At 42.6% G+C, this 26,672-nt stretch overlaps 1 protein-coding gene across 1 annotated transcript in view; it reads right to left on the reverse strand.

Annotated features, from left to right (window-relative positions):
* Positions 1-2,235: 2,235 nt before the first annotated feature.
* LOC131993212 (NLR family CARD domain-containing protein 3-like) overlaps positions 2,236-26,672 on the reverse strand; it is a 40,508-nt gene continuing 16,071 nt past the window's right edge. The window contains exon 5 of the mRNA XM_059359000.1: positions 2,236-2,368. Coding sequence (XP_059214983.1) covers positions 2,236-2,368 — 133 coding nt within the window. The remainder of the gene's footprint in view (positions 2,369-26,672) is intronic.

Here is a 26,672-nt window from a genome sequence, read left to right on the forward strand (position 1 = left end):
TTTTTTAAGGAAGAAAGAAGGGAAGAAGGGAAAGGAGAAGAGGAAGGAAGGGGAGGGGTTAGGGTTAGGAAGAAAAAAAGAAAAATACAGCAGCTTCTTTCTTTTCTCTCTTTTGTGAAAGCTTATTTCTTTTATTAATAAATTAAATTCATAGATTGTACATTTCTAATTTTTAACTTAACTTGAGTTGTAACTTGAGGCGTAATAAGCTGCTTCAGCCTTTTCGGTCCAAATGGCGATTATCAATTTTCTTTCTCTGTTTACTTTGATCAATGTTTTTTTCTGGTTTGTTACTTCTGTTTTAATGACATGTATTGACCGAAATAAACGGAACGGAAAACAAACCGTTCCGCTGTGACGTGTGCGGCCTACAGCTTGCCGCCTGCCTGAAGACGCACCGGCGCGGCCAAACCTCCGAGTGGCCGCGCTCAGAGTCAGAGAACTGTTAGAGTTCGTTTTTTTTGCAGAACAGATGAGAGGAGAGTAAAATCCTTTTGACTATTTATTTAAGACAATAAAGAAAGAGTAGATGATGTACATCGACCTTCTCTGTTCAGAAATCACAGGCTGCTAAGCAGTTAGCTGTAACCACCTCCCAGAAGTTTTATTCTGTGAATGTGCGATTATCTGATTGGTCAAAAACTGTTGGGGCAGCACCATGGTTTAGACTCGGCCCGCCCATTACGTTGGCACGCAGGCTATAGTCCTAGCCTCTTGGTGCTTCAGCTTCCGGTCAGCGCCCTGTGGAAGGAAAAAAGCTAACAGCACACTACTGTATCTTGTCTAGTGTTGGTCAGTGCCTGTCTCCACCTGGGCCCGTGGCCTTGAATTGGAGCACAAAGAGTGCTTCGTTATCAGTATGTCCTTTCTTTCGATACTCCTTATTTCTGTATGCTGTGCCTGGCATATAAATGTGTTTTATAAATGTGTCTAAGCAGCATTCTTGCTAAAAGTCATAATGTGATTATTGCTATTTTTTATTAATCCCTAACATAACCTTCGCTACGCAGGCGAGCGCCCAGCTGCACGAGCGCATGCACAGCGGCGAGAAGCTGTACGTCTGCGAGGTCTGCGGGACGAAGTTGAGTCAGAAGAACAACCTGAAGAGTCAGCGGCTGGTTCTCACTGGGGAGAAACCGTTCAGCTGCTCCGCCTGCCGCCGGCGGCAAAACTAGCTCATAGTTCAACATTTTACAACAGTTTCATCTGACATAAACTTTAAATGATCTCAACGTTTATTCTGCAGGAAATCTGAGATGTTTGAATGAAATATGTGAAAATATTGAGATTCCAATAAAAGAAGTTTTTATTCAGTTTGACAGTTTAACGTTATTGTGATTTTTATTAGAGCAGCAAAGTAACTGAGTACATTTACTCTCCTGTAGTCACAGTATTTAATACTCCATTACATTTATCTGGCAGCTTTAGGTACTTTACAGATTATTCAAACTAAATATAGTCAATAATAATCATAATAAAGTTATTATTACAGGTTAATCCAGCAGCAGTTTATAAAGGCATTACATTATTTTACCAGCTGCAACATTTGGAAAGTAACTAAGTCCATGAAATCAACTATACGTCAGTAATAGTGTTAATAGAAAAAATAATAGTAAAAAGAATGAAAATCTACCGACTAAAAAACAGATCAAATATGTGAAGTTATTATACAAGAGGGTTAGTTTTATCAATAAAACATCTGGGAAATGGCACAAAGATTTTCTCCCCAAAAATATAAACAAAAACTGTAAAATATCAGAAAACTGTCAGATAAATATAAGAAAAAAATGGAAACTGAATATAAACTGATCAGGGTCTGACGAGAATAATAATAATAATAATAAAAAAGAAATCAAAGAGAGAAAACATCTGCTGCCCAAATGATCTGATCCTGAAGTAGAAAAATGATTTACACAGAGCAGAGGGGAGAGGACAGGAGAGGCTGTTTACACAGAGCAGAGAGGAGAAGACAGGAGAGGCAGTTTACACAGAGCAGAGAGGAGAGGACAGGAGAGGCTGTTTACACACAGCAGAGAGGAGAGGACAGGAGAGGCTGTTTACACAGAGCAGAGAGGAGAGGACAGGAGAGGCTGTTTACACAGAGCAGAGAGGAGAGGACAGGAGAGGCTGTTTACACAGAGCAGAGAGGAGAGGACAGGAGAGGAAACACAAGGCTACAGTGAGTTAAACGTACAAAAAAAAAAAGCAAAAAACAGGAGGAGACAGTCTGTCCTCTCACAGACGACACAGAGACACTGAGGAACCAGGAGACCGCAGAGACAGAAACACAAAGCCAAATCCAGGATAAAGAGGTTCAGTGAATGTGGTGTTGATGGTCTGAATGTGGATCAGAGAGCCAGAGGAGACTCTGTAGAAGGACAGAATGCCAGCAGGACAGTCCACATACACTCCTACTCTACCAGAGGAGGAGGAGGAGGAGAAGGATGTTTCTCTATTATTGTGCCAGACAGTGTAATGACCACGATAGCACCTCAGACTCCAGGACTGATCATTGTATCCAAACACACAGTCATTAATGTCTCCTCTCCGTCTGATTCCTCTGTAACTCACTGACATCTGAACCCATCCGCTCCACTCGACCTCCCAGTAACAGCGACCAGTCAGACCATCTCTACACAGCAGCTGAGACCAGTCAAACCTGTCTGGATGATCAGGGTACGGCTGATCCTCCTCCTTCCCCAATGTCAGCTTCCTGTTGTTGTCAGATAGTTTGATCCTCCTGCCGACTGTGTTTGTGTCGACTGTGAGTTCACAACGATCTGATGGAGAAAAAGACCAGCAGCAGTTAGAACCTGATGACAGCAGAGCAGCATCACGCTGATGTTATCCATCAAACATTCAGCAGCAACTGATGGACACAATGAGACACCTCCTGTCCCCTATAGATCTCCTGTCCCCTATAGAACTCATGTCCCCTACAGATCTCTGTCCCCTATAGATCTCCTGACCCCTATAGACCTCCTGTCCCATATAGACCTCCTGTCCCCTATAGATCTCCTGTCCCCTATAGATCTCCTGTCTCCTATAGATCTCCTGTCTCCTATAGACCTCCTGTCCCCTATAGACCTCCTGTCCCCTATAGACCTCCTGTCCTCTATAGATCTCCTGTCCTCTATAGATCTCCTGTCCCCTATAGACCTCCTGTCCTCTATAGACCTCCTGTCCCCTATAGATCTCCTGTCCTCTATAGATCTCCTGTCCTCTATAGATCTCCTGTCCTCTATAGATATCCTGTCCCCTATAGATCTCCTGTCCTCTATAGATCTCCTGTCCCCTATAGACCTCCTGTCCCCTATAGATCTCCTGTCCTCTATAGATCTCCTGTCCCCTGTAGATCTCCTGTCTCCTATAGATCTCCTGTCCCCTATAGATCTCCTGTCTCCTATAGATCTCCTGTCCCCTATAGATCTCCTGTCTCCTATAGATCTCCTGTCCCCTATAGATCTCCTGTCTCCTATAGATCTCCTGTCCCCTACAGATCTCCTGTCTCCTACAGATCCCCTGTCTCCTACAGATCTCCTGTCCCCTATAGATCTCCTGTCCCCTATAGATCTCCTGTCCCCTATAGATCTCCTGTCTCCTATAGATCTCCTGTCCCCTATAGATCTCCTGTCCCCTATAGATATCCTGTGTATGTGTTGTGATGTATAAACACACTTACACTTCCTCAGACCTGATGTCATCCAGTGGACTCCAGCAGGCTCCACCCTGAAAGGAGGACGCCATTATTCTCTACATTTATTATTATATTACTGTCTGTCCACACTGTCCCCTGTCTGTCTGTCAACACTGTCCCCTGTCTGTCCATTAGGGTTGTCAAAAGTATTGATACTAAAACGTTGTATCCGGAAACGATACTCATTTTCAAAAGTATCGATACTGAAGTAGAGAAAAGTCGACCTGCAACCAAACAGCAACACACACAGCCGACTCTACCGTCTGTGTTTGACCAACAATGAAAATATGATGCCATGTCCCCAGAAGCTAGAGTACAGAATAGAGGACAATGCACTTTCTTTAATAATTTGATAAATCTCTGCACTTTTCAGTTTCAGACTTTTTTGTAACAGGTGCAGCTGCTGAGAATATAGCATAAGCATTTCAACAGTGTAATGTTCATGTTAACTGGTTTGGCTAGTGTAATTTTGTGTGCTTGCTTGCAAAAGCACACTAACTACTATTCACCGGGACTATTTAGTGCCACGGCTGAGCAACGAGGCACTCATCTTCACTGCAAGCAGTGAGGATGAGTGCCTCGTGCGAAGCACGAGGCATCTCTTATTATTGCTCATGTTTATTATTTATTTATAGATTATTCTTCCGTAAAAACTTTGGCGCGTAACTAGTCCCACAGCTTTGAGAAATCGCGAAAAGTAAAAACGTCAAAAGTTGCGCCCTGGTCGGGAATCGTGTGGAATGACTTTTATTAGCGATCGGCGCGCACGTTTTCGCACAACGTGCACAAACGTGCACTTTTCGGCCCATCCGGAACGCATTGCGCCAACTTTGGGGCCTCACCATTCGCAAACCGTTGCTCGTAAAATTCCGAAGCGATTTAGAAAGTTGTAGGGCCTGAATTTAACTCTAGTCCTGTGAAATTTCAAAGTGATTGCATGTATAGTTTTCGCACGCGAAAACATTTCCATTTTTCCAAACTAATGGGGAGGGCGATTTTCCCATGTGTGTGTATTGCGCGGAATGTTCAGACTCTAGAGTGGTGATGTCATCAAGCAGAGTGGAGAGGGAGAGAAGGAATTGTCAAAAAATAAATTTGAAAACTGCGCTCCAGGCCGCAAATTCCACTCTACAGAAATAATTTATACATAGAAACGGAGGAAAATTTGTCTTCTCACTCACAATCCTCTGGTAAAGCTGTCAGAGTTATAGTTTGGGCGCAGGACACAGAGAAGTGCCACCAAAACGCATCAACTGCCCCATTGAGTCCCATATTAAAAACACGTGAGGATTTTTGAAAAAATCAGATGTAAGAGTTTTTTTAAATCGCTCTAACAAAGCTATTTTTTCATTTTTCTTAAAAAAAAATATATGTAGACGTTCAGGAAGAACTCAGGACGCTCAAAGTGAAGTCAGATTAGTGATAGGTGTTATGGTTTTGCCAAAAATGCTTTCTGTTCGAGGCCAGAATTTTCAGTTTGGCCACCTCTGGCTGCTCACTTTAGCAAAGCATTGTCAGTGACAGTTAGTTTCTGTTGTTTGCTCTGCTCTGATTGGTCGACTCCACCTGGCCACGTGGTTGCTTAGCTACCAAAGCCCCCCCCCCCCTCCCTCTCCCCTCCCCTCCTCCAACACAGACATTTTAACTGAAAACAGTTAACTCTTTTAACTTGACCATACATTGTCCAATCTGCCTCAAACTTGCCATACATGATGATGGCTCATCACTGATTGTCTACATAACAATATTTCATAAATTCCCGCCCTTTTTGATTAGCCACGCCTCCTTTCTTAACTAATGAACCGTTTGTCCTAGAAATTTGTATGAGGTATCAGATTACTCAGGATGGCGTCCCTGTCTAACTGTTGATTGATAACCCCGCCCCTTTTGATAAGCCACGCCCCTTTTACTAACTAGTGAACCGTTTGTCCTACAGACTTGTATGACGTGTCTGTGAACTCAGGACAGAGTCCCTGTTTGACTGGTGATTGAAGCCACGCCCCCTTTAAGTAGCCACGCCCCTTTTTACTAACTAGTGAACCGTTTGTCCTACAGACTTGTATGAGGTGTCTGTGGACTCAGGACAGAGTCCCTGTTTGACTGGTGATTGAAGCCACGCCCCCTTTGAGTAGCCACGCCCCTTTTTACTAACTAGTGAACCGTTTGTCCTACAGACTTGTATGAGGTGTCTGTGAACTCAGGACAGAGTCCCTGTTTAACTGCTGATTTAAACCACGAGAATCATCCAACAGTAGTCCCGTGGCACTCCAAAATTTCCCTGGAATTTTGTTTCTAGTTTTGTGTGCTTGCTTGCAAAAGCACACTAACTACTATTCACCGGGACTATTTCTTCTTCTTTTTATTTTGTGTGCTTGCTTGCAAAAGCACACTAACTACTATTCACCGGGACTATTTTTATTATTCTTCCGTTTCTTCCGTGTCATTTTTCGGTCGACTACTCCTCCCAGAGTTTTGGCCTCACATACACAAGAATGGTATCAAATCGACCGGCTCACCCATGACAAGTGTGCTATGACTTTTATAAGGGTTTCGACAAACGGTTTTCAAATTATTGGGCAAAAACACGTCAAAAAATCACCCCAATGTAACCCTATGGAGAATCTAGAGTGGTGATGTCATCAAACAGAGTGTAGAGGGAGAGAACGAATTGTCAAAAAATAAATTTGAAAACAGCGCTCCAGGCCGCAAATTTCACTCTACAGAAATAATTTACACATAGAAACGTAGGAAAATTTGTCCTCTCACTCACAATCCTCTGGTAAAGCTGTCAGAGTTATAGTTTTGGCGCAGGACGCACAGATGCACAAACAAAACGCACCAACTGCCTCATTGGCTCCCATATTAAAAACGCAGGAAGATTTCATAAAAAAGTAGATGTAAGTGTTTTTTTAAATCGCTCTAACAAAGCTATTTTTTCATTTTTCTTAAAAAAAAATATATGTAGACGTTGAGGAAGAACTCAGGACGCTCAAAGTGAAGTCGGATCAATGATAGGTATTATGGTTTTGCCAAAAATGCTTTCTGTTTGAGGCCAGAATTTTCAGTTTGTCCACCTCTGTCTGTGGAACTGTCTCCAACAGCAGTTAATTTCAGTTGATTGCTCTGCTCTTATTGGTCGACTCCATCTGGCCACGTGGTTGCTTAGCTACCAAAGCCTCCCCCCTCCCCCCTCCCTCCTCCAACACAGACATTCTAACTGATAACTGTCAGTTTACTCTAAGTAAACAGACTTCATAAAACATGAGACCTTATAACTTGACCATACATTGTCCAATCTTCCTCAAACTTGCCAAGCATGATGATGGTTCATCACTGACCACTTATACATAATAATGTTTCATAAATTCCCGCCCTTTTTGATTAGCCACGCCCCCTTTCATAACTAATGAACCGTTTGTCCTAGAAACTTGTATGAGGTGTCTGTGAACTCAGGACAGAGTCCCTATTTAACTGCTGATTCAAGCCACGCCCCCTTTGAGTGACCACGCCCCCTTTTACTAACTTGTGAACCGTTTGTCCTACAGACTTGTATGAGGTGTCTTATCAAAAGGAGCAGTAAGGATCTCTTATTATTGCTCATGTTTATTATTATTAGTGCCACGGCTGAGCAGCGAGGCACTCATCCTCACTGCAAGCAGTGAGGATGAGTGCCTCGAGCGAAGCTCGAGGCATCTCTTATTATTGCTCATGTTTATTATTTATAGATTATTCTTCCGTAAAAACTTTGGCGCGTAACTAGTCTCGCAGCTTTGAGAAATCGCGAAAAGTAAAAACGTCAAAAGTTGCGCCCTAATCGGGAATCGTGTGGAATGACTTTTATTAGCGATCGGCGCGCACGTTTTCGCACAACGTGCACAAACGTGCACTTTTTGGCCCATCCGGAACGCATTGCGCCAACTTTGGGGCCTCACCATTTGCAAACCGTTGCTCGTAAAATTCCGAAGCGATTTAGAAAGTTGTAGGGCCTGAATTTAACTCTAGTCCTGTGAAATTTCAGAGAGATTGCACGTATAGTTTTCGCACGAAGTGCGAAAACATTTCCATTTTCCCAAACTAATGGGGAGGGCGATTTTCCCATGTGTGTGTATTGCGCGGAATGTTCAGACTCTAGACTGGTGATGTCATCAAGCAGAGTGTAGAGGGAGAGAAGGAGTTGTCAAAAAACAAATTTGAAAACTGCGCTCCAGGCCGCAAATTTCACTCTACAGTAATAATTTGTACATAGAAACGTAGGAAAATTTGTAGTCTCACTCACAATCCTCTGGTAAAGCTGTCAGAGTTTTAGTTTGGGCGCAGGACACAGAGAAGTGCCACCAAAACGCAACAACTGCCCCATTGAGTCCCATATTAAAAACACACGAGGATTTTTTAAATAATCAGATTTTACCGTTTTTTTAGATCGCTCTAACAAAGCTATTTTTTCATTTTTCTTTAAAAAAAATATATGTAGACGTTCAAGAAGAACTCAGGACGCTCAAAGTGAAGTCGGATAAGTGATAGGTATTATGGTTTTGCCGAAAATGCTTTCTGTTCGAGGCCAGAATTTTCAGTTTGTCCACCTCTGGCTGCTCACTTTAGCAAAGCATTGTCAGTGACAGTTAGTTTCTGTTGATTGCTCTGCTCTGATTGGTCGACTCCACCTGGCCACTTGGTTGCTTAGCTACCAAAGCCCCCCCCCCTCCCTCTCCCCTCCTCCAACACAGACATTTTAACTGAAAACAGTTAACTCTTTTAACTTGACCATACATTGTCCAATCTGCCTCAAACTTGTCATACATGATGATGGCTCATCACTGATTGTCTTCATAACAATATTTCATAAATTCCCGCCCCTTTTGATTAGCCACGCCCCCTTTTACTAACTAATGAACCGTTTGTCCTAGAGACTTGTATGAGGTGTCTGTGAACTCAGGACAGAGTCCCTGTTTAATTGCTGATTGAAGCCACGCCCCCATTGAGTAACCACGCCCCCTTTTACTAACTTGTGAACCGTTTGTCCTACAGACTTGTATGAGATGTCTGTGAACTCAGGACAGAGCCCCTGTTTTACTGGTGATTGAAGCCACGCCCCTTTTTAGTAGCCACGCCCCTTTTTACTAACTAGTGAACCGTTTGTCCTACAGCCTTGTATGAGGTGTCTGCTAACTCAGGACGGAGCCCCTGTTTTACTGGTGATTGAAGCCACGCCCCTTTTTAGTAGCCACGCCCCTTTTTACTAACTAGTGAACCGTTTGTCCTACAGACTTGTATGAGGTGTCTGTGAACTCAGGACGGAGCCCCTGTTTTACTGGTGATTGAAGGCACGCCCCCTTGAATAGCCACGCCCCTTTTTACTAACTTGTGAACCGTTTGTCGTACAGACTCGTATGAGGTGTCTGTGAACTCAGGACAGAGTCCCTGTGTGAATGGTGATTAAAGCCACGCCCCCTTTGAGTAGCCACGCCCCTTTTTACTAACTACTGAACCATTTGTCCTACAAACTTGTATGAAGTGTCTGTGAACTCAGGACAGAGTTCCTGTTTAACTGCTGATTTAAACCACGAGAATCATCCGGCAGTAGTCCCGTGGCACTCCAAAATTTCCCTGGAATTTTGTTTCTAGTTAGTGCCACGGCTGAGCAGCGAGGCACTCATCTTCACTGCAAGCAGTGAGGATGAGTGCCTCGTGCGAAGCACGAGGCATCTCTTATTATTGCTCATGTTTATTATTTATTATAGATTATTCTTCCGTAAAAACTTTGGCGCGTAACTAGTCCCACAGCTTTGAGAAATCGCAAAAAGTAAAAACGTCAAAAGTTGCGCCCTAATCGGGAATCGTGTGGAATGACTTTTATTAGCGATCGGCGCGCACGTTTTCGCACAACGTGCACAAACGTGCACTTTTCGGCCCATCCGGAACGCATTGCGCAAAATTTGGGGCCTCACCATTCGCAAACCGTTGCTCGTAAAATTCCGAACCGATTTAGAAAGTTGTAGGGCCTGAATTTAACTCTAGTCCTGTGAAATTTCAGAGCGATTGCACGTATAGTTTTCGCACGAAGTGCGAAAACATTTCCATTTTTCCAAACTAATGGGGACGGCGATTTTCCCATGTGTGTGTATTGCGCGGAATGTTCAGAATCTAGACTGGTGATGTCATCAAGCAGAGTGTAGAGGCAGAGAAGGAGTTGTCACAAAATAAATTTGAAAACTGCGCTCCAGGCCGCAAATTTCACTCTACAGAAATAATTTATACATAGAAACGGAGGAAAATTTGTGGTCTCACTCACAATCCTCTGGTAAAGCTGTCAGAGTTATAGTTTGGGCGCAGGACACAGAGAAGTGCCACCAAAACGCAACAACTGCCCCATTGAGTCCCATATTAAAAACACAGGCGGATTTTTGAAATAATCAGATTTAAGAGTTTTTTTAGATCGCTCTAACAAAGCTATTTTTTCATTTTTCTTAAAAAAAAAAATATGTAGATGTTCAGGGAGAACTCAGGACGCTCAAAGTGAAGTCGGATCAGTGATAGGTACTATGGTTTTGCCGAAAATGCTTTCTGTTCGAGGCCAGAATTTTCAGTTTGTCCACCTCTGGCTGCTCACTTTAGCAAAGCATTGTCAGTGACAGTTAGTTTCTGTTGATTGCTCTGCTCTGATTGGTCGACTCCACCTGGCCACGTGGTTGCTTAGCTACCAAAGCTCCCCCCCACTCCCTCTCCCCTCCTCCAACACAGACATTTTAACTGAAAACAGTTAACTCTTTTAACTTGACCATACATTGTCCAATCTGCCTCAAACTTGTCATACATGATGATGGCTCATCACTGATTGTCTTCATAACAATATTTCATAAATTCCCGCCCCTTTTGATTAGCCACGCCCCCTTTTACTAACTAATGAACCGTTTGTCCTACAGACTTGTATGAAGTGTCTGTGAACTCAGGACAGAGTCCCTGTTTAATTGCTGATTGAAGCCACGCCCCCATTGAGTAACCACGCCCCCTTTTACTAACTTGTGAATCGTTTGTCCTACAGACTTGTATGAGATGTCTGTGAACTCAGGACAGAGCCCCTGTTTTACTGGTGATTGAAGCCACGCCCCTTTTTAGTAGCCACGCCCCCTTTTACTAACTAGTGAACCGTTTGTGCTACAGACTTGTATGAGGTGTCTGTGAACTCAGGATGGAGCCCCTGTTTTACTGGTGATTGAAGGCACGCCCCCTTGAGTAGCCACGCCCCTTTTTACTAACTTGTGAACCGTTTGTCGTACAGACTCGTATGAGGTGTCTGTGAACTCAGGACAGAGTCCCTGTGTGAATGGTGATTAAAGCCACGCCCCCTTTGAGTAGCCACGCCCCTTTTTACTAACTACTGAACCATTTGTCCTACAAACTTGTATGAGGTGTCTGTGAACTCAGGACAGAGTCCCTGTTTAACTGCTGATTTAAACCACGAGAATCATCCGGCAGTAGCCCCGTGGCACTCCAAAATTTCCCTGGAATTTTGTTTCTAGTTAGTGTCACGGCTGAGCAGCGAGGCACTCATCTTCACTGCAAGCAGTGAGGATGAGTGCCTCGTGCGAAGCACGAGGCATCTCTTATTATTGCTCATGTTTATTATTATTATTATATATAGATTATTCTTCCGTAAAAACTTTGGCGCGTAACTAGTCCCACAGCTTTGAGAAATCGCGAAAAGTAAAAACGTCAAAAGTTGCGCCCTAATCGGGAATCGTGTGGAATGACTTTTTTTAGCGATCGGTGCGCACGTTTTCGCACAACGTGCACAAACGTGCACTTTTTGGCCCATCCGGAACGCATTGCGCCAACTTTGGGGCCTCACCATTTGCAAACCGTTGCTCGTAAAATTCCGAAGCGATTTAGAAAGTTGTAGGGCCTGAATTTAACTCTAGTCCTGTGAAATTTCAAAGCGATTGCACGTATAGTTTTCGCACGAAGTGCGAAAACATTTCCATTTTTCCAAACTAATGGGGAGGGAGATTTTCCCATGTGTGTGTATTGCGCGGAATGTTCAGACTCTAGACTGGTGATGTCATCAAGCAGAGTGTAGAGGGAGAGAAGGAATTGTCAAAAAATAAAGTTGAAAACTGCGCTCCAGGCCGCAAATTTCACTCTACAGTAATAATTTGTACATAGAAACGTAGGAAAATTTGTGGTCTCACTCACAATCCTCTGGTAAAGCTGTCAGAGTTTTAGTTTGGGTGCAGGACACAGAGAAGTGCCACCAAAACGCATCAACTGCCCCATTGAGTCCCATATTAAAAACACACGAGGATTTTTGAAATAATCAGATTTTACCGTTTTTTTAGATCGCTCTAACAAAGCTATTTTTTCATTTTTGTTAAAAAAAAATATATGTAGACGTTCAGGAAGAACTCAGGACGCTCAAAGTGAAGTCGGATCAGTGATAGGTATTATGGTTTTGCCGAAAATGCTTTCTGTTCGAGGCCAGAATTTTCAGTTTGTCCACCTCTGGCTGCTCAGTGTGGCAGAACTGTCTCCACCTTCAGTTCATTTCAGTTGATTGCTCTGCTCTGATTGGTCGACTCCACCTGGCCACGTGGTTGCTTAGCTACCAAAGCCTCCCCCAACCTCCTACCCCCCCCCCCCCTCCTCCAACACAGACATTCTCACTGAACAGACATGGCGTTCTTTCATTAAACACGAGACCTTATAACTTGACCGTACATTGTCCAATCTGCTTCAAACATGTCATGCATGATGATGGCTCATCACTGACCAGTTGTACATAACTATATTTCATAAATTCCCGCCCTTTTTGATTAGCCACGCCCCCTTTCTTAACTAATGAACCGTTTGTCCTAGAAACTTGTATGATGTGTCAGATTACTCAGCATAGCGTCCCTGTCTAACTGTTGATTGATAACCCCGCCCCTTTTGATTAGCCACGCCGCTTTTACTAACTAATGAACCGTTTGTCCTAGAAACTTGTATGAGGTGTCTGCTAACTCAGGACAGAGCCCTTGTTTTACTGGTGATTGAAGCCACGCCCCCTTTGAGTAGCCACGCCCCTTTTTACTAACTAGTGAACCGTTTGTCCTATAGCCTTGTATGAGGTGTCTGTGGACTCAGGACAGAGTCCCTGTTTGACTGGCGATTTAAACCACGAGAATCATCCGGCAGTAGTCCCGTGGCACTCCAAAATTTCCCTGGAATTTTGTTTCTAGTTATTATTATTATTATAGATTATTCTTCCGTAAAAACTTTGGCGCATAACTAGTCCCACAGCTTTGAGAAATCGCGAAAAGTAAAAACGTCAAAAGTTGCGCCCTAATCGGGAATCGTGTGGAATGACTTTTTTTAGCGATCGGAGCGCACGTTTTCGCACAACGTGCACAAACGTGCACTTTTCGGCCCATCCGGAACGCATTGCGCCAACTTTGGGGCCTCACCATTCGCAAACCGTTGCTCGTAAAATTCCGAACCGATTTAGAAAGTTGTAGGGCCTGAATTTAACTCTAGTCCTGTGAAATTTCAAAGCGATTGCACGTATAGTTTTCGCACGAAGTGCGAAAACATTTCCATTTTTCCAAACTAATGGGGAGGGCGATTTTCCCATGTGTGTGTATTGCGCGGAATGTTCAGACTCTAGAGCGGTGATGTCATCAAGCAGAGTGGAGAGGGAGAGAAGGAATTGTCAAAAAATAAATTTGAAAACTGCGCTCCAGGCCGCAAATTCCACTCTACAGAAATAATTTATACATAGAAACGGAGGAAAATTTGTCTTCTCACTCACAATCCTCTGGTAAAGCTGTCAGAGTTATAGTTTGGGCGCAGGACACAGAGAAGTGCCACCAAAACGCATCAACTGCCCCATTGAGTCCCATATTAAAAACACGTGAGGATTTTTGAAAAAATCAGATGTAAGAGTTTTTTTAAATCACTCTAACAAAGCTATTTTTTCATTTTTCTTAAAAAAAAATATATGTAGACGTTCAGGAAGAACTCAGGACGCTCAAAGTGGAGTCAGATTAGTGATAGGTGTTATGGTTTTGCCAAAAATGCTTTCTGTTCGAGGCCAGAATTTTCAGTTTGGCCACCTCTGGCTGCTCACTTTAGCAAAGCATTGTCAGTGACAGTTAGTTTCTGTTGATTGCTCTGCTCTGATTGGTCGACTCCACCTGGCCACGTGGTTGCTTAGCTACCAAAGCTCCCCCCCCCTCCCTCTCCCCTCCTCCAACACAGACATTTTAACTGAAAACAGTTAACTCTTTTAACTTGACCATACATTGTCCAATCTGCCTCAAACTTGTCATACATGATGATGGCTCATCACTGATTGTCTACATAACAATATTTCATAAATTCCCGCCCTTTTTGATTAGCCACGCCCCCTTTCTTAACTAATGAACCGTTTGTCCTAGAAATTTGTGTGAGGTGTCAGATTACTCAGCATGGCGTCCCTGTCTAACTGTTGATTGATAACCCCGCCCCTTTTGATAAGCCACGCCCCTTTTACTAACTAGTGAACCGTTTGTCCTACAGACTTGTATGAGGTGTCTGTGAACTCAGGACAGAGTCCCTGTTTGACTGGTGATTGAAGCCACGCCCCCTTTGAGTAGCCACGCCCCTTTTAACTAACTAGTGAACCGTTTGTCCTACAGACTTGTATGAGGTGTCTGTGGACTCAGGACAGAGTCCCTGTTTGACTGGTGATTGAAGCCACGCCCCCTTTGAGTAGCCACGCCCCTTTTTACTAACTAGTGAACCGTTTGTCCTACAGACTTGTATGAGGTGTCTGTGGACTCAGGACAGAGTCCTTGTTTGACTGGTGATTGAAGCCACGCCCCCTTTGGGTAGCCACGCCCCTTTTTATTAACTAGTGAACCGTTTGTCCTACAGACTTGTATGAGGTGTCTGTGAACTCAGGACAGAGTCCCTGTTTAACTGCTGATTTAAACCACGAGAATCATCCGGCAGTAGTCCCGTGGCACTCCAAAATTTCCCTGGAATTTTGTTTCTAGTTTTGTGTGCTTGCTTGCAAAAGCACACTAATTGTTATTCCGTGGGCTTATGTCTCTTTATTATTATTCTTCCGTTTCTTCCGTGGTGTTTTTTTTCGGTCGACTACTCCTCCCAGAGTTTTGGTCACACATATACAAAAAAGGTATCAAATCGACCGGCTCGCCCATGACAAGTGTGCTATGACTTTTATAAGGGTTTCGACAAACGGTTTTCAAATTATTGGGCAAAAACACGTCAAAAAATTCCCCCAATGTAACCCTATGGAGAGTCTAGAGTGGTGATGTCATCAAACAGAGTGTAGAGGGAGAGAAAGAATTGTCAAAAAATAAATTCGAAAACTGCGCTCCAGGCCGCAAATTTCACTCTACAGAAATAATTTATACATAGAAACGTAGGAAAATTTGTCCTCTCACTCACAATCCTCTGGTAAAGCTGTCAGAGTTATAGTTTTGGCGCAGGACACACAGATGCACAAACAAAACGCACCAACTGCCTCATTGGCTCCCATATTAAAAACGCAGGAAAATTTCATAAAAAAGTAGATGTAAGTGTTTTTTTAAATCGCTCTAACAAAGCTATTTTTTCATTTTTCTTAAAAAAAAATATATGTAGACGTTGAGGAAGAACTCAGGACGCTCAAAGTGAAGTCAGATCAATGATAGGTATTATGGTTTTGCCAAAAATGCTTTCTGTTCGAGGCCAGAATTTTCAGTTTGTCCACCTCTGTCTGCCCCGGTGGCGGAACTGTCAGTTAATTTCAGTTGATTGCTCTGCTCTTATTGGTCGACTCCACCGGGCACCTGGTTGCTTAGCTACCAAAGCCCCCCCCCTCCTCCTCCAACATAGACATTCTAACTGATAACTGTCAGTTTACTCTAAGTGAACAAACATGGCGTTTTCTTCATAAAACATGAGACCTTATAACTTGACCATACATTGTCCAATCTGCCTCAAACTTGTCATGCATGATGATGGTTCATCACTTATCAGTTCTACGTAACAATAATTCATAAATGCCCGCCCCTTTGATTAGCCACGCCCCCTTTTACTAACTAGTGAACCGTTTGTCCTAGAGACTTGTATGAGGTGTGAGTGTACTCAGCAGAAAGTCCCTGTTTAATCCCTGCCCCTTTTGATAAGCCACGAGAGTCACGGTCCAGAGGCAAGCACACAATCAAAATTTCTTTAGAAATTTTCTAGTTATTTTGTGTGCTTGCTTGCAAAAGCACACTAATTTTGTGTGCTTGCTTGCAAAAGCACACTAACTACTATTCACCGGGCTTATGTCTTATTATTATTCTTCCGTTTCTTCCGTGGTGTTTTTTCGGTCGACTACTCCTCCCAGAGTTTTGCTCGCACATACACAAAAAAGGTATCAAACCGACCGGCTCGCCCATGACAAGTGTGCTATGACTTTTATAAGGGTTTCGACAAACGGTTTTCAAATTATTGGGAAAAAACACGTCAAAAAATCCCCACAATGTAACCCTATGGAGAGTCTAGAGTGGTGATGTCATCAAACAGAGTGTAGAGGGAGAGAACGAATTGTCAAAAAATAAATTTGAAAACTGCGCTCCAGGCCGCAAATTTCACTCTACAGAAATAATTTATACATAGAAACGTAGGAAAATTTGTCCTCTCACTCACAATCCTCTGGTAAAGCTGTCACAGTTATAGTTTTGGCGCAGGACGCACAGATGCACAAACAAAACACATCAACTGCCTCATTGGCTCCCATATTAAAAATGCAGGAAGATTTCTCCCCAAAATTTTTTTTACAGTTTTTTAAAATCGCTCTAACAAAGCTATTTTTTCATCTTTCTTTAAAAAAAATATATGTAGACGTTCAGGAAGAACTCAGGACGCTCAAAGTGAAGTCGGATCAATGATAGCTATTATGGTTTTGCCAAAAATGCTTTCTGTTCGAGGCCAGAATTTTCAGTTTGTCGACCTCTGTCTGCTCACTGTGAAGGAACTGTCAGTTAATTTCAGTTGATTGCTCTGCTCTTATTGGTCGACTCCACCTGGCCACCTGGTTGCTTAGCTACAAAAGCCTCCCCCCTCCCCCCTCCCCCCTCCCTCCTCCAACACAGACATTCTAACTGATAACTGTCAATTTAACTCTAAGTGAACAGACTTCATAAAACATGAGACCTTATAACTAGACCATACATTGTCCAATCTTCCTCAAACTTGCCAAGCATGATGATGGTTCATCACTGACCACTTATACATAATAATGTTTCATAAATTCCCGCCCTTTTTGATTAGCCACGCCCCCTTTCATAACTAATGAACCGTTTGTCCTAGAAACTTGTATAAAGTGTCAGATTACTCGGCATGAAGTCCCTGTTTAACTGGTGATTGATAACTCCGCCCTTTTTGATTAGCCACGCCCCCTTTCATAACTAATGAACCGTTTGTCCTAGAGACTTGTATGAGGTGTCTGTGAACTCAGGACAGAGTCCCTGTTTAACTGCTGATTCAAGCCACGCCCCCTTTGAGTGACCACGCCCCCTTTTACTAACTTGTGAACCGTTTGTCCTACAGACTTGTATGAGGTATCTGTGAACTCAGGACAGAGTCACTGTTTGACTGTTGATTTGAGCCACGAGAATGATGGTCCAGAGGCAAGCACACAATCAAAATTTCTTTAGAAATTTTCTAGTTGTTATTCCTCGGGCTTATTATTTTGTGTGCTTGCTTGCAAAAGCACACTAACTACTATTCACCGTAACTATTTTTATTATTATTTTTAATCTTCCGTTTCTTCCGTGTCATTTTTCGGTCGACTACTCCTCCCAGAGTTTTTGCCGCACATACACAAAAAAGGTATCAAACCGACCGGCTCGCCCATGACAAGTGTGCTATGACTTTTCTAAGGGTTTCGACATACGGTTTTCAAATTATTGGGCAAAAACACGTCAAAAAATCCCCCCAATGTAACCCTATGGAGAGTCTAGAGTGGGGAAGTCATCAAACAGAGTGTAGAGGGAGAGAAAGAATTGTCAAAAAATAAATTTGAAAACTGCGCTCCAGGCCGCAAATTTCACTCTACAGAAATAATTTATACATAGAAACGTAGGAAAATTTGTCCTCTCACTCACAATCCTCTGGTAAAGCTGTCAGAGTTATAGTTTGGGCGCAGGACGCACAGATGCTCAAACAAAATGCACCAACTGCCGCATCGGCTCCCATATTAAAAATGAAGGAAGATTTCTCAAAAAAAAAATTTAACAGTTTTTTAAAATCGCTCTAACAAAGCTATTTTTTCATTTTTCTTAAAAAAAAACATATGGAGATGTTCAGGAAGAACTCAGGACGCTCAAAGTAAAGTCGGATCAATGATAGGTATTATGGTTTTGCCGAAAATGCTTTCTGTTCGAGGCCAGAATTTCAAGTTTGTCCACCTCTGTCTGCTCACTTTGATGGAACTGTCTCCATCGTCAGTTAATTTCAGTTGATTGCTCTGCTCTGATTGGTCGACTCCACCTGGCCACGTGGTTGCTTAGCTACCAAAGCCCCCCCCTCCTCCAACACAGACATTCTAACTGATAACTGTCAGTTTACTCTAAGTAAACAGACATGGCTTTCTTCATAAAACACGAGACCTTATAACTTGACCATACATTGTCCAATCTGCCTCAAACTTGTCATGCATGATGATGGTTCATCACTTTTCAGTTCTACATAACAATAATTCATAAATTCCCGCCCTTTTTATTAGCCACGCCCCCTTTTACTAACTAATGAACCGTTTCTCCTAGAAACTTGTATAAGATGTCAGATTACTCAGCATAGAGTCCCTGTTTAACTGGTGATTGATAACCCCGCCCCTTTTGATAAGCCACGCCCATTTTACTAACTAGTGAACCGTTTGTCCTAGAGACTTGTACGAGGTGTCAGTGCACTCAGCAGAAAGTCCCTGTTTAATCCGTGCCCCTTTTGATAAGCCACGAGAGTCACGGTCCAGAGGCAAGCACACAATCAAAATTTCTTTAGGAATTTTCTAGTTTTGTGTGCTTGCTTGCAAAAGCACACTAATTGTTATTCCGTGGGCTTATTTTGTGTGCTTTTCTTGCAAAAGCACACTAATTGTTATTCCGTGGGCTTATTATATTTATTTTTATTCTTCCGTTTCTTCCGTGTCATTTTTCGGTCGACTACTCCTCCCAGAGTTTTGGCCACACATACACAAAAAAGGTATCAAATCGACCGGCTCGCCCATGACAAGTGTGCTATGACTTTTATAAGGGTTTCGACAAACGGTTTTCAAATTATCGGGCAAAAACACGTCAAAAAATCCCCCCAATGTAACCCTATGGAGAGTCTAGAGTGGGGAAGTCATCAAACAGAGTGTAGAGGGAGAGAAAGAATTGTCAAAAAATAAATTTGAAAACTGCGCTCCAGGCCGCAAATTTCACTCTACAGAAATAATTTATACATAGAAACGTAGGAAAATTTGTCCTCTCACTCACAATCCTCTGGTAAAGCTGTCAGAGTTATAGTTTGGGCGCAGGACGCACAGATGCTCAAACAAAATGCACCAACTGCCGCATCGGCTCCCATATTAAAAATGAAGGAAGATTTCTCAAAAAAAAAATTTAACAGTTTTTTAAAATCGCTCTAACAAAGCTATTTTTTCATTTTTCTTAAAAAAAAACATATGGAGATGTTCAGGAAGAACTCAGGACGCTCAAAGTGAAGTCGGATCAATGATAGGTATTATGGTTTTGCCGAAAATGCTTTCTGTTCGAGGCCAGAATTTCAAGTTTGTCGACCTCTGTCTGCTCACTTGTCTCCATCGTCAGTTAATTTCAGTTGATTGCTCTGCTCTGATTGGTCGACTCCACCTGGCCACGTGGTTGCTTAGCTACCAAAGCCCCCCCCCCCCCCTCCTCCAACACAGACATTCTAACTGATAACTGTCAGTTTACTCTAAGTAAACAGACATGGCTTTCTTCATAAAACACGAGACCTTATAACTTGACCATACATTGTCCAATCTGCCTCAAACTTGTCATGCATGATGATGGTTCATCACTTTTCAGTTCTACATAACAATAATTCATAAATTCCCGCCCTTTTTATTAGCCACGCCCCCTTTTACTAACTCATGAACCGTTTGTCCTAGAAACTTGTATAAGATGTCAGATTACTCAGCATAGAGTCCCTGTTTAACTGGTGATTGATAACCCCGCCCCTTTTGATAAGCCACGCCCATTTTACTAACTAGTGAACCGTTTGTCCTAGAGACTTGTATGAGGTGTGAGTGTACTCAGCAGAAAGTCCCTGTTTAATCCCCGCCCCTTTTGATAAGCCACGAGAGTCACGGTCCAGAGGCAAGCACACAATCAAAATTTCTTTAGGAATTTTCTAGTTTTGTGTGCTTGCAAAAGCACACTAACTACTCTTCACCGGGCTTATTTTTATTCTTCCGTTTCTTCCGTGGTGTTTTTTCGGTCGACTACTCCTCCCACAGTTTTGGCCGCACATACACAAAAAAGGTATCAAATCGACCGGCTCACCCATGACAAGTGTGCTATGACTTTTATAAGGATTTCGACAAACGGTTTTCAAATTATTGGGCAAAAACACGTCAAAAAATCCCCCCAATGTAACCCTATGGAGAGTCTAGAGTGGGGAAGTCATCAAACAGAGTGTAGAGGGAGAGAACGAATTGTCAAAAAATAAATTTGAAAACTGCGCTCCAGGCTGCAAATTTCACTCTACAGAAATGATTTATACATAGAAACGTAGGAAAATTTGTCCTCTCACTCACAATCCTCTGGTAAAGCTGTCAGAGTTATAGTTTTGGCGCAGGACGCACAGATGCACAAACAAAACACATCAACTGCCTCATTGGCTCCCATATTAAAAATGCAAGAAGATTTCTCCCCAAAATTTTTTTTACAGTTTTTTAAAATCGCTCTAACAAAGCTATTTTTTCATCTTTCTTTAAAAAAAATATATGTAGACGTTCAGGAAGAACTCAGGACGCTCAAAGTGAAGTCGGATCAATGATAGGTATTATGGTTTTGCCAAAAATGCTTTCTGTTCGTGGCCAGAATTTTCAGTTTGTCGACCTCTGTCTGCTCACTGTGACGGAATTGTCAGTTAATTTCAGTTTGATTGCTCTGCTCTTATTGGTCGACTCCACCTGGCCACCTGGTTGCTTAGCTACAAAAGCCTCCCCCCTCCCTCCTCCAACACAGACATTTTAACTGATAACTGTCAGTTTACTCTAAGTGAACAGACCTAATAACTTGACCATACATTGTCCAATCTTCCTCAAACTTGCCAAGCATGATGATGGTTCATTACTGACCACTTATACATAATAATGTTTCATAAATTCCCGCCCTTTTTGATTAGCCACGCCCCCTTTCATAACTAATGAACCGTTTGTCCTAGAAACTTGTATAAGGTGTCTGATTACTCGGCATGAAGTCCCTGTTTAACTGGTGATTGATAACCCCGCCCCTTTTGATTAGCCACGCCCCCTTTCATAACTTATGAACCGTTTGTCCTAGAGACTTGTATGAGGTGTCTGTGAACTCAGGACAGAGTCCCTGTTTAACTGCTGATTCAAGCCACGCCCCCTTTGAGTGACCACGCCCCCTTTTACTAACATGTGAACCGTTTGTCCTACAGACTTGTATGAGGTGTCTGTGAACTCAGGACAGAGTCCCTGTTTGACTGTTGATTTGAGCCACGAGAATGATGGTCCAGAGGCAAGCACACAATCAAAATTTCTTTAGAAATTTTCTAGTTATTCTTCCGTTTCTTCCGTGTCATTTTTCGGTCGACTACTCCTCCCAGAGTTTTGGTCGCACATACACAAAAAAGGTATCAAATCGACCGGCTTCCCCATGACAAGTGTGCTATGACTTTTATAAGGTTTTCGACAAACGGTTTTCAAATTATTGGGCAAAAACACGTCAAAAAATCCCCCCAATGTAACCCTATGGAGAGTCTAGAGCGGTGATGTCATCAAACAGAGTGTAGAGGGAGAGAACGAATTGTCAAAAAATAAATTTGAAAACTGCGCTCCAGGCCGCAAATTTCACTCTACAGAAATAATTTATACATAGAAACGTAGGAAAATTTGTCCTCTCACTCACAATCCTCTGGTAAAGCTGTCAGAGTTATAGTTTTGGCGCAGGACGCACAGATGCACAAACAAAACACATCAACTGCCTCATTGGCTCCCATATTAAAAATGCAGGAAGATTTCTCCCCAAAAATTTTTTTACAGTTTTTTAAAATTGCTCTAACAAAGCTATTTTTTCATCTTTCTTTAAAAAAAAAATATGTAGACGTTCAGGAAGAACTCAGGACGCTCAAAGTGAAGTCGGATCAATGATAGCTATTATGGTTTTGCCAAAAATGCTTTCTGTTCGTGGCCAGAATTTTCAGTTTGTCGACCTCTGTCTGCTCACTGTGACGGAATTGTCAGTTAATTTCAGTTTGATTGCTCTGCTCTTATTGGTCGACTCCACCTGGCCACCTGGTTGCTTAGCTACAAAAGCCTCCCCCCTCCCCCCTCCCTCCTCCAACACAGACATTCTAACTGATAACTGTCATTTTACTCTCAGTGAACAGACCTAATAACTTGACCATACATTGTCCAATCTTCCTCAAACTTGCCAAGCATGATGATGGTTCATCACTGACCACTTATACATAATAATGTTTCATAAATTCCCGCCCCTTTTGATTAGCCACGCCCCCTTTCATAACTTATGAACCGTTTGTCCTAGAGACTTGTATGAGGTGTCTGTGAACTCAGGACAGAGTCCCTGTTTAACTGCTGATTCAAGCCACGCCCCCTTTGAGTGACCACGCCCCCTTTTACTAACATGTGAACCGTTTGTCCTACAGACTTGTATGAGGTGTCTGTGAACTCAGGACAGAGTCCCTGTTTGACTGTTGATTTGAGCCACGAGAATGATGGTCCAGAGGCAAGCACACAATCAAAATTTCTTTAGAAATTTTCTAGTTCTTATTTTTAATCTTCCGTTTCTTCCGTGGTGTTTTTTCGGTCGACTACTCCTCCCAGAGTTTTGGTCACACATATACAAAAAAGGTATCAAATCGACCGGCTCGCCCATGACAAGTGTGCTATGACTTTTCTAAGGGTTTCGACAAACGGTTTTCAAATTATTGGGCAATAACACATCAAAAAATCCCCCCAATGTAACCCTATGGAGAGTCTAGAGTGGGGATGTCATCAAACAGAGTGTAGAGGGAGAGAACGAATTGTCAAAAAATAAATTTGAAAACTGCGCTCCAGGCCGCAAATTTCACTCTACAGAAATAATTTATACATAGAAACGTAGGAAAATTTGTCCTCTCACTCACAATCCTCTGGTAAAGCTGTTAGAGTTATAGTTTTGGCGCAGGACGCACAGATGCACAAACAAAACGCACCAACTGCCTCATTGGCTCCCATATTAAAAACGCAGGAAGATTTCATAAAAAAGTAGATGTAAGTGTTTTTTTAAATCGCTCTAACAAAGCTATTTTTTCATTTTTCTTAAAAAAAAAATATATGTAGACGTTGAGGAAGAACTCAGGACGCTCAAAGTGAAGTCAGATCAATGATAGGTATTATGGTTTTGCCAAAAATGCTTTCTGTTCGAGGCCAGAATTTTCAGTTTGTCCACCTCTGTCTGCCCCGGTAGCGGAACTGTCAGTTAATTTCAGTTGATTGCTCTGCTCTGATTGGTCGACTCCACCTGGCCACCTGGTTGCTTAGCTACCAAAGCCCCCCCCCTCCTCCTCCAACATAGACATTCTAACTGATAACTGTCAGTTTACTCTAAGTGAACAAACATGGCGTTTTCTTCATAAAACATGAGACCTTATAACTTGACCATACATTGTCCAATCTGCCTCAAACTTGTCATGCATGATGATGGTTCATCACTTATCAGTTCTACGTAACAATAATTCATAAATGCCCGCCCCTTTGATTAGCCACGCCCCCTTTTACTAACTAGTGAACCGTTTGTCCTAGAGACTTGTATGAGGTGTGAGTGTACTCAGCAGAAAGTCCCTGTTTAATCCCTGCCCCTTTTGATAAGCCACGAGAGTCACAGTCCAGAGGCAAGCACACAATCAAAATTTCTTTAGAAATTTTCTAGTTATTATTATATTCTTCCGTGTCATTTTTCGGTCGACTACTCCTCCCAGAGTTTTGGTCACACATATACAAAAAAGGTATCAAATCGACCGGCTCGCCCATGACAAGTGTGCTATGACTTTTATAAGGGTTTCGACAAACGGTTTTCAAATTATTGGGAAAAAAACACGTCAAAAAATCCCCCCAATGTAACCCTATGGAGAGTCTAGAGTGTGATGTCATCAAACAGAGTGTAGAGGGAGAGAACGAATTGTCCAAAAATAAATTTGAAAACTGCGCTCCAAGCCGCAAATTTCACTCTAAAGAAATAATTTATACATAGAAACGTAGGAAAATTTGTCCTCTCACTCACAATCCTCTGGTAAAGCTGTCAGAGTTATAGTTTAGGCGTGAGATGCAGAGATGCACCACCAAAACCCCAAAACAGCCTCATTGGCTCCCATATTAAAAACGCAGGATGATATCTCAAAAAAGGAGATGTAAGAGTTTTTTAAATTCGCTCTAACAAAGCTATTTTTTCATTTTTCTTAAAAAAAAATATATGTAGACGTTGAGGAAGAACTCAGGACGCTCAAAGTGAAGTCGGATCAATGATAGGTATTATGGTTTTGCCAAAAATGCTTTCTGTTCGAGGCCAGAATTTTCAGTTTGTCCACCTCTGTCTGCGGAACTCTCTCCAACAGCAGTTAATTTCAGTTGATTGCTCTGCTCTTATTGGTCGACTCCACCTGGCCACCTGGTTGCTTAGCTACCAAAGCCTCCCCCCTCCCCCCTCCCTCCTCCAACACAGACATTCTAACTGATAACTGTCAGTTTACTCTAAGTAAACAGACATGTTGTTCTTCATAAAACATGAGACCTTATAACTTGACCATACACTGTCCAATCTTCCTCAAACTTGTCAAGCATGATGATGGTTCATCACTGACCACTTATACATAACAATATTTCATAAATTCCCGCCCTTTTTGATTAGCCACGCCCCCTTTTACTAACTAGTGAACCGTTTGTCCTAGAGACTTGTACGAGGTGTCAGTGCACTCAGCAGAAAGTCCCTGTTTAATCCGTGCCCCTTTTGATAAGCCACGAGAGTCACGGTCCAGAGGCAAGCACACAATCAAAATTTCTTTAGAAATTTTCTAGCTAGTGCCACGGCTGAGCAGCGAGGCACTCATCTTCACTGCAAGCAGTGAGGATGAGTGCCTCGTGCGAAGCACGAGGCATCTCTTATTATTGCTCATGTTTATTAGTGCCACGGCTGAGCAGCGAGGCACTCATCTTCACTGCAAGCAGTGAGGATGAGTGCCTCGTGCGAAGCACGAGGCATCTCTTATTATTGCTCATGTTTATTATTAGTGCCACGGCTGAGCAGCGAGGCACTCATCTTCACTGCAAGCAGTGAGGATGAGTGCCTCGTGCGAAGCACGAGGCATCTCTTATTATTGCTCATGTTTATTATTATTATTATTATTATATATAGATTATTCTTCCGTAAAAACTTTGGCGCGTAACTAGTCTCGCAGCTTTGAGAAATCGCGAAAAGTAAAAACGTCAAAAGTTGCGCCCTAATCGGGAATCGTGTGGAATGACTTTTATTAGCGATCGGCGCGCACGTTTTCGCACAACGTGCACAAACGTGCACTTTTCGGCCCATCCGGAACGCATTGCGCCAACTTTGGGGCCTCACCATTCGCAAACCGTTGCTCGTAAAATTCCGAACCGATTTAGAAAGTTGTAGGGCCTGAATTTAACTCTAGTCCTGTGAAATTTCAAAGCGATTGCACGTATAGTTTTCGCACGAAGTGCGAAAACATTTCCATTTTTCCAAACTAATGGGGAGGGCGATTTTCCCATGTGTGTGTATTGCGCGGAATGTTCAGACTCTAGAGCGGTGATGTCATCAAGCAGAGTGGAGAGGGAGAGAAGGAATTGTCAAAAAATAAATTTGAAAACTGCGCTCCAGGCCGCAAATTCCACTCTACAGAAATAATTTATACATAGAAACGGAGGAAAATTTGTCTTCTCACTCACAATCCTCTGGTAAAGCTGTCAGAGTTATAGTTTGGGCGCAGGACACAGAGAAGTGCCACCAAAACGCATCAACTGCCCCATTGAGTCCCATATTAAAAACACGTGAGGATTTTTGAAAAAATCAGATGTAAGAGTTTTTTTAAATCGCTCTAACAAAGCTATTTTTTCATTTTTCTTAAAAAAAAATACATGTAGACGTTCAGGAAGAACTCAGGACGCTCAAAGTGAAGTCAGATTAGTGATAGGTGTTATGGTTTTGCCAAAAATGCTTTCTGTTCGAGGCCAGAATTTTCAGTTTGTCCACCTCTGGCTGCTCACTTTAGCAAAGCATTGTCAGTGACAGTTAGTTTCTGTTGATTGCTCTGCTCTGATTGGTCGACTCCACCTGGCCACGTGGTTGCTTAGCTACCAAAGCTCCCCCCCCCTCCCTCTCCCCTCCTCCAACACAGACATTTTAACTGAAAACAGTTAACTCTTTTAACTTGACCATACATTGTCCAATCTGCCTCAAACTTGTCATACATGATGATAGCTCATCACTGATTGTCTACATAACAATATTTCATAAATTCCCGCCCTTTTTGATTAGCCACGCCCCCTTTCTTAACTAATGAATCGTTTGTCCTAGAAATTTGTATGAGGTGTCAGATTACTCAGCATGGCGTCCCTGTCTAACTGTTGATTGATAACCCTGCCCCTTTTGATAAGCCACGCCCCTTTTACTAACTAGTGAACCGTTTGTCCTACAGACTTGTATGAGGTGTCTGTGGACTCAGGACAGAATCC

The sequence above is a fragment of the Centropristis striata genome, chromosome 20 (assembly GCF_030273125.1).
Source record: "Centropristis striata isolate RG_2023a ecotype Rhode Island chromosome 20, C.striata_1.0, whole genome shotgun sequence".
NCBI classification, from domain to species: domain Eukaryota; kingdom Metazoa; phylum Chordata; class Actinopteri; order Perciformes; family Serranidae; genus Centropristis; species Centropristis striata.